This window comes from Gavialis gangeticus, unplaced genomic scaffold, assembly GCF_001723915.1.
Source record: "Gavialis gangeticus isolate Ggan-Ray unplaced genomic scaffold, GavGan_comp1, whole genome shotgun sequence".
NCBI classification, from domain to species: Eukaryota; Metazoa; Chordata; order Crocodylia; family Gavialidae; genus Gavialis; species Gavialis gangeticus.
The window spans coordinates 18,831,241-18,840,381 of record NW_017728996.1 but is presented as its reverse complement, the minus strand read 5'-3'; the positions used below and the strand labels follow the sequence as shown (position 1 = coordinate 18,840,381).

The following is a 9,141-nucleotide window of genomic DNA, read 5'->3' as shown; positions in this document are numbered from 1 at the left end:
ATCCACAGACCAAAGCATTTCATAAACCCCAATGCAGAAAGTCTTAGGATCCCTGCAAGAGAAGTACCACCTACAATAAGCACTTGAAGAAACTGAAGATGAACCAAGATACTGAAGATGAGATACTCCAGTTCTGAAAATCAGGCCACTGATTGAATGCACAAGCATTCACATTTTAATTCTCTGATCCAGCTGACTAGCCTAAAGGTAATTGAATCTGTGCCAATAAAGAATAATGCTCATTTACTCATGACTGGTTTATATCAGCTATATACTGAGATGGAAGAAATGGAAGGCTGCTCTTCTTTGCTCCAGCTTTGCCTAGCAGACGACAATGGCCTGCGTGGGGAATTACCAGCCTGGCCTCCTGGCTCAGCTTTGGCCTGCAGAAAGTTGAACTAACGGAAGTCTGCCTATTAACACCTGGCAGAGTGTGGCAGTAGAGCAGCCACAAGAGTGATTTCAAAATCAAGAGGCAGTTGTGAAATGTGACTGCTACAGGATTTGCACTTCATTTACACTAATGGGACCATTAACTTGACCTAACTACACTAATCCATGTGCAAAGAAATCTCCCCAATGTCCCAGTTTATTCCACAGCTGCTCTGTAGCCACAGATTTGCTTTGCTACTTATAAAACCAGCCTATAAACTAGTGAATATATGGCTACGCTTCTTGTCCATCGCTGTATGCAAATCCTCATTGCCTTTTTCTCAACCAAGCTGTCACCATTACCCCTCTGGATATCTCAGCTCATTTATTTCAGCTGTCATCGGTTTCAGTAATATATTTTCAGTTCCCTGTTCTTGGTTCAGGGGATCTATTACAGAGCCAGCCCTTGTGATGTCAGAGTTGTTAATCTTGCTGATGCCTTCAAAAGGACTAATGGGCTGGGTTGATGTGCATGCACTGCTGTGTGCACTGCTTTGTCACCTCATTTATTTCATCACTCTCTCTGAGATGTTTGCATCCCTTCAGACTCCAGCCTTGCTCTGCTGGGCTGTTGCTTTAGCAGATTTTGTTTTCTTGTGCTTATACCACAACTGCAGAGTTGCAACTGGCTAAAATGCCCTAGTCTTTTCTCTGTGTTGGAAGTAGCCTTTCCCCTATGAACGTTATTACAAATTTTCCAACCCCAAGCACCCAGAGTGAGATTCCAGACTTCTTGGGGTAGGGCACATCTACACAGCAAGTTAAAGGTGGGATTGAAGCATAATCTAATTAGCATGGATAAGAACAGCAGTGAAGACATAGCAGAACAGGCTTTCACAGCATCTGATGAAGTGAGCCTCAGATACTATGATACATGATATGATATATGACTTATATATAAAACTCTGTGTGTGTATGTGTACACACACACACACACACACACTTATATATAAAACAAAACACCTAAATCTGTATAGAGACACCTAAATCCCTAAGGCACCTTTGAAAATTCCAGTCCCGGTGTCACTGATAGAAGAGATAGTTCCTTTACTTCCTATAATAGTTTTTATACTGCCTAAAAGAATAACATGAGCACCTATCTCTATGGATAAGGGATAATAAAAAAAGAGTAACAAATACTATATTATATTCAGTTAAATAAAAAACATACAAAAATAAATTCCTGATCCACAATCTATTTTTGTGTATTACAAACTACTCACAGACATGCACACACAGAGCACATGTGTGTGTGATATACCATGTCCTCAAAAGCGATCTTGGGGAAGCCCAAGGGCTTGGGCACCCCATTGACAGGTGCTGGGTGAAACTGTAAGATAGACACCTGGCTGCAAGAATTTGCTACTTGGGTTGGGAGCAGGGAGGCCTCTGTCAGAAGTTGGGGTCATACTGTGGTCCCCAGCAGCCAGGAAAGGGGATGCCAGGTATTCATTTAGATGGAATTAATACAATGCTTAACTTTTAGTGTCCAAGAAACAAGATCAAAACAGCAGATGGAGCAGCCCAGAAAGCTTAGAAGCAATCCCCTGCACACACCTTCCAGGCAAGAGCTGGTCAAATATTCTGAAAACTTCTTGCAGGCAAGGTTCTTTGGGGAGATATCACATCTTTGGGTAGATGTGATATTTTATTAGACCAACTGAGTAGTTGGAAAGAAGTGCTTAGCAAGCTTTCGGGTGCAGTCACCCAAAATTTTTTGCCCAAATAAATAATAGTATTGGTCTAATAAAAGATGTCTACCCAAAGAACCTTGCCTGCTTATGTCCTTACACCAACATGGCTACCATGAAAAACTCTGAAAATTTGTTGGTATTTTTGGGATGAACTTTCTGTCTATTTTTAGTCAAGGATCGGAATATGCTACATAAAGAAATGGTGGAATCTCCATTCCTGGATATTTTCAGAAGTAAGCTGGACAGACAATTGGCCTGGATGGTCCTTGAGCAGGAGACTGGACTAGATGACCTTATGAGATCCCTTCCAGCCCTATTTTCCAATGATTATTCACAAAATAATTGCTTGTGATTTGTTCCAGCTTTACTCAACAGGCAGCCTAAATCAAGAGCTATAACAGTGCAGTGTCTTTTACTAGTCCCAAGAAATTCTAGCCTGCAACAACAAAATAATGCACACAGCCTTCTCACTATTTGGTCCACAGGCACAGTGAGGAAATTAACTTTTTTCTCACTGGACCAAGGGAAGGGATAACAAACACATTCATAGAGCATATACAATAGTGTGTCTGCCTGCCTTCAACTCCCCGGAAAGAGGCAGACCTGGTTGGTACTCAGGGGCAGCTTGACTCTTAACAGACATACTGCATATACAATATGACTGCGCGTGCAGTATGACTATATGCCACTAGGCCAGTCTACATGGCACCAAGTATACAGACCGAGTCATTTCATGGTTACCTGTCACGACGACTTCATCTCCATCCTGCAGAAACTTACGAGAATGCCCATTGCCAAGGTCAATTTCTTTTGTTCCGTTCCACGACAGCTCCAACATGGAGCCAAAGCTCTCTGGATCCTTTAAAACAGAAGTTAATAACCAGACCTGTAAAGCTAGAGAGCGTATGTATAGTACTGTTACGCCCTGTTATGGGGAACAGGCATGCCAATGTGGTTTCCGATTCTATATGATAGGACCACGCCAGAGATGGCCATTGATGCAGTTCACCGAGGAGCTAGCTTTCATGCATCTCTTTATATGTTTTTAACTTGCTGGAGGCCACAATGGCTTAGAGTAGGGGCGTCAAATTCATTTGGTCTCATGGGCCAGATCCAGACCCATCTCTGGTGGCAGGGTGAGCTGTAGTGACATTAACCCCCACGGCTGCCTGAGTTGCTGTGTAGGCCCTGGCAGCCACAGAAATTTAAATTGCTATTGGGTGCTCCAGTGCCACTGAAACAAGTACCCAGTGGGGATCTCTACCCAGGATTTTGACAGCAGGGTGAGCAATAGCACAGCTGTAATGAGTCCCCAACCAAAATCTCATACTCGGGATTTCAACTGCAGAGCAAGCAATTTTGATGTTAATGGACACTGCTGTGTTGGCTGCCACTGCTGCTTACATCCCAACTCCTTCAGGAGCCCCAGGGGCCAGATGGCATGGCTCTGTGAGCTGGATGCATGACATCCCTGGCTTAGAGCACCCTTCTGTCAATGCCTCTAGTTTTAGCAGTAGGCTTTTAAAAAACTGGGCCCCATGTTAGGAAGAATGAAGAGAGATCTGGGTCCCTCTTTCTGTATCTTTAGTATTTTAACATCCATGCATGTCAGATTGCATTCATATTTCACTATGCAGGTGAATGTTCTGAGTTACTAAATGCTTCAAAGATTTTAATGTTAATCTGTGGACTGATTCAGTGGAGAGAAGAACTATTTGTTTAAATGCACCAGCAGGATGGTATGTATGTAATGGGTTTTGTTCCATTGGGTCATTAATGGAGCTAACCTGATGACAATTCACTTGTGCCAGATATTCAAGTCAATGGATTGTCTCTTATTGACCAATGGATAAGAGGCCAGAGCACAGGCTCCTAAACTAGCCTTATTCCATTTCAGTCGAAGGAAAGACCACCTCACAGCTCTATCTAGCAACTGAAGCATGTCCAGTCATTGGCTAGAAAGGAGAGAAGTCAGTGAATCCCCAACAAATATTTTGGAGAAAAAATGTTTTTTGCACTTTTCTAAGTCCTGTGGAACACCAGTGTACTCTAAATAGAAATAATGAATTATAAAACTAGCCTTTTGCAGAGTTAAGAGAACCTGGAAGTGTTTATACTTCCAATAACAATAATACTTAGTTCTTATATAGCAGTAGCTGTGTGTGAGGGATGAAGTGGTGACGTTAGGGAATCCTTGGTAATATGGCCCATTGAAATTGGAGGGGACTGGACTCTACAGAACAAGAGATCCATTCCAATCTTATGCCTCAGATTTCATCGTAGACCCCAGTTTGATTTGGTTTGTTTTACAATGAGGGTAGTAACTGGGTTGGTACAGTCAGAAAGACTGTGTGGATACTTGGGATATAACATCCTGTTCCTATCAGGATCGTGTTTTATGAATTGAGATAGGTTTAAAAAAGTAAAATTGCTTGAAACAGATTGAGGAAGAATTGCCAAGGCATCCACAGTAGAACAAATAGAAAATGAATGGAGGTCCCTCACCATGCCTGACCAGTTTCTGATTCCTGACTGATTAGTTATTAATGATGATCACTACTTAAATGCTTACAGGACCACTGATTGTCCCAGATGCCAGGAGGTCTCCAGGTTTAAGGTTGCATCCATTGTGGCTGTGATGAGCCAGCTGCTGTTTCATGGTCCAGTACATGTGCTGGAAAAGAGGATAATGAAGGCTCAAGTTGTGAAGGACAAATGTGTTTCAGATATGATTATCCTATACAGAATTCATTTCAGTCTCTCTGGATCATACTGCTACTGATTAGCCCCCAAGAAAAACATCCTTATCTAATCAGGAGCTTCCAGCCACCTCAGTGTAATGTTTGCAATGACTTAGAATTGATCTTGGGGCTCATTCATTGGTTTCCAAATATGTAGCCTGAAATCATATAATTTATTCCTGAAAAGGCAAGGAGCAGCAATTAAAACTCTGCATTCATGACATTTGGCATATGTTACTGTGTCTGTGAGGCTGCCTTTACTAATATTGGGGGTTCACTTCTTCCCCTGCTCTCTTCCCTCCTATGCCCTATGCACATTGGTGAGACTTAAGGATTAAGCCTAATATTTCCAAGAAAGGTTAAAGTACTGGCTAAAGAATATCTCAACAGTTTGTTTTTTTCTGAACAACTGTTTAAATATATTGGCCCATGCTCCATTAATTAAAACCAGAGTGGACCTAAAATGCATTGCGAATCCCTGCAGCTAGAGCGTAAGCATTTCATTTTATGGTATCTTCCCTTGGCCTCTAGAAGAATATCTGTTATTCTGCTGTCAGACAGGGAACGAAATGCACAATGCAATCACCTCAGTGTCAAAGCAGCAATTCTGGATGGCAACTCCAAAATGTTGCAAATGGGGTGTTTTCATCCCAGGGGGTGTCATATTCCCTGCTTTCCTGGTCACTCCCTCTCACCAACTCCAGCAGATCTGCTATGGTACACAGAGCACTTCCCTTGTGTGCTAAACCCTAGTTGCAAGAAGAGCTGCCCTCTGTTCAGATCAGAAGCGCTTAGGTGTTTCTGAGGGTATGTCTGAGCAGTACAAAGCAGAGCCAGGCTGAGATACACACCTGCTCTTCATGCTCTTCCTCCTAACCAGTGTTCATGCAGTGCCATGTGCATGCCAATGAGGAGAGAAATCATCAGCTGTCCCTAGCCCCAGCAGGCCAAATCTGCAGCTAGTTAAACTCAAGCATATTGCCTCTGAAGCCAGGACCTGAGTTGCCAACATCAGTCAAACAGATGCAACTAAACCAAAACTTTACCTTAAAGTTTGATTTGCATATAGTACTTGGCTTGCTCATTCCTTCTCCTATGGGGCGAAAAAAAAAGCAATCAATGAAAGAAGAGACTTCTTTGCACCAGGTGAAGAGGTTGGCTGGATTTTCATTTTATGGATAGACAGAGCTCCCTTTAGACATTCAGCCTCAATGGAAAGCAACCACTGAGGCTGTATCTATACCTGAGGCTGTATGTACTTCATCCTGTGATGCTGGCCAGGGTAACGGCCAAGGTAAACGACTGAGTGAAAAGTGAGTTTCTACCCTTGCTCTGTGGCAGGACTCCTGGGTGTCCAACTCAATTGGCCTTTCTGAGCTTCTGTTTCCTGGGCTGTATTGCTCACCCACCTTACAGAGGTGCTGTGAAGCTGTAGAAAGGGAAAGGACCAGACCTCTTCCATCTAAACATAGAGGGATTATGCACCTCTTCTTTGGGGAACTCCACATTTTCTCAAAGCTTCCTTAACTCTGGAAAAATTATGGGTCTCTAAAAAAAATTAAACTAACCTGGTCATTTCACCTTTACCAAAGTTGAGGAAAGGGTGGGGGGGAGGGGGTTGAAATGCTACAGAATGGAAAATACGAACACACACACACATTTACTCTTTTCATTGCCCTGACTGGCCAAAAGTAAAAAAAAAAAACCTTCAGAATTTGAATATTTTCTAAAAAAAAAGTCACAAAATCCATTACATTTCACACTGCAGGAAACAGGGAGAACTTCAACATTTCCTGATATATTTTACTGCGCAGCAGACTCTGATTCCTATTAGTGTTTCCCTTGTCTTCCCTCCCACCATTTTTTCCTATTATTAATTATCCCCTATATTCAGTGGGTGCAAAGCCTTTCGCGCTGGGACTATTTTGGTGCAGTTTGCACAGCACCCTGAGCCCGATGGCCTTCTAGATGCTAACAACACAAAAATAATCTGTACTCATCCTTCAGGCTGTAAGCTGATCAAGGCATTAGGGTGGGACTGTCCCCTCCTAGAACAGCACTGTACTGCTGATGGAGAACATAAGAAATGTTTTGTCCTCCTTTGTCATGATATTAGGCAGTGATGAATGCAGGATCCTGGAACTGACAGGACAATTGTCTGAAATAGGTGGTGGATTCAATATCCCTTACCTTGGCAAAGCTCCCTCAGTTATATAGCATTACTGTACCTTTAATGGCAACAAAGAGATTTATGTCGAAAGTATAGGGCTCTTCATCACAGAGGTAAGGTAGCGGCTTGGGATCCTGGAAGAATGCAATGTACATTACTGTCTAAAGGCCAAATGGAAAGAAAATGCCAGCATATTCCCTGGGACATTTGGAAACAAATCTAATCACACAGCTCTGCTCCCCTTCCTCAAGGCACATTTATTTTCCCATTGGCCTTGTCATGGTCGGTAATATCTAAGTAACTGCTTCACATGCACATTTAAGTCATTGACATTGTATTTATTTAAATACACTGCCTAGCATCTTTGGCCTCAAAACCCTATACTTAAAATAGCTATTAATTCTAAAACTCACAGTTTTCCTCTGTCTTTGCCCTGACATACTGTATTCACCCAAAACTTGCAAAGGACTTGCATTTCAGACCCAAGCTGTTTAGTTCACACCCACAGAAAACAGTGGCTTTGAAAATCTCATCACTGTTTTACTAGCTTATTGCATTTTAATTAAATAGCTACATAATCGAGACATCTGGCCATGTCTTAATCTTAATCAGAACATTTTGGCTTCAGGCCATCATCTCCACCCTTTACTGCATATACATACAGTGTCACCACACTCCAAAGAGAAGATAGCACACACTGAGGGCCCCTCTAGGTGTTTAGGTACAGGCATGATAGGCGATACGTGATCCACAAAATCATGCCTCCTGCCATGCCACGCGTGTATGGCAGGAGGAGTAATTATGGGATCTAACATTCGACCCTGTCCCACCTTTACCTGAACGTTACCCAAACTGCTGCAGCTGCAGGTCCCGCAGCTGACAGGACTCTCAGCCACAGCAACACCCGGGATGCTGCTGCTGCTGGGAGGCCTGCCAGCTGCGGGACTCCCAGCCATGCAGCACATAGTGCGCCCCTGTGGTTGGGAGCCCTGTCAGCTGCTATGCTCCCAGTCAGAGGCATACCTTGCTACACGTGCAAATTAAAGCTGGATAGAAACTAGTGATAAAGTTATTACACATTTTTAGTTCTCACTTTATAGTGGAATGGACCTTTTTATGGTGTGATCGTTACTTTGCACATGTAGCTGATTTAAAGCAGTTGCACAATTAACTACTTAATTGCATAATACATGTAACGTGTAGAGGGGGCCTGAGACGTGCTTTTCTTGCTTTAATCAAGTCTACAGATGGTTTGCAAAGCAATGCAGCTATATATGCAGCAGGTCTGAAATCTTGGTCCCACTGAAACCACTGGGCACTTGACCATTGAATGCAAAGGGGCCAAGATTTCTTCCCAGTGCCCACCTCCTGGAGGCAGGATAAAACTTTTAAGTCAGCTGAGTGTCACTTGACAATCCAGTACAACCAAGTGTTTCTACTGTCAGGGCCTAGTGATTTCTATCCTATTTCCCACCACTCTTCTTCCAAATTGTTGCCATCAGCAATGTCTGTTTGTTACTAACCTGGGTAGGATTTGGCAACACAAATGGCATGAGAGCTTCCATAGTAACGACCCAGGGAGATATAGTCGTGCCAAAGCTCTTGCTTAGAAATGGACCCAATGGAACATATTCCCACTTCTGAATGTCACGAGCTACAGGAAAGTAAAAGCAAAGCAACAGCATTAAACATTTCATGTGTCCTTAATGCAAGTGAGAGTAAGCCAGAAGGACACCTCTGCACACTAAAGAGCACCATCCACAGAGCAAGCACAGTGCAGAAGTGACTTACCACAGACCCAGCCAATAGGCCTGTGCGAAGTGGCTAGTATTTCCTTCAGATCTGGATTCGGCCAATTCGGGGGACAGCGATTCAAGCCGGTGAGTTCGGGGTTTTTTTGGGGTGTGTTTTTTTCTTAAAGGGCTGGAACTGGGGCAGGCGGGGCAGCCATGCAGGGGCTGGGAATGCGGCTGGGGATGGGGGGCTTGTGGCAGAGCCCCCCACGCAGTGTGGGGCAGTGGGGGGCAGCAGGGATCACTCCCGTGCCGGGCAGCAGCCAGTGAGTGGGGGCCTTTTTTTTAAAGGGCCAGGAGCTGGGGCCGTG

At 43.6% G+C, this 9,141-nt stretch overlaps 1 protein-coding gene across 1 annotated transcript in view; it reads right to left on the bottom strand.

The window, feature by feature from the left end:
* The window catches only part of FAH (fumarylacetoacetate hydrolase), a 40,358-nt gene that overhangs the window by 13,410 nt on the left and 17,807 nt on the right, over window positions 1-9,141 (bottom strand). Inside the window, exons 9-13 of the mRNA XM_019504097.1 lie at window positions 8,561-8,691; window positions 7,096-7,171; window positions 5,914-5,960; window positions 4,699-4,800; window positions 2,868-2,985 (exon numbers count right to left, since the gene is read on the bottom strand). Of these exons, the coding sequence (XP_019359642.1) occupies window positions 2,868-2,985; window positions 4,699-4,800; window positions 5,914-5,960; window positions 7,096-7,171; window positions 8,561-8,691 (474 nt within the window). The remainder of the gene's footprint in view (window positions 1-2,867; window positions 2,986-4,698; window positions 4,801-5,913; window positions 5,961-7,095; window positions 7,172-8,560; window positions 8,692-9,141) is intronic.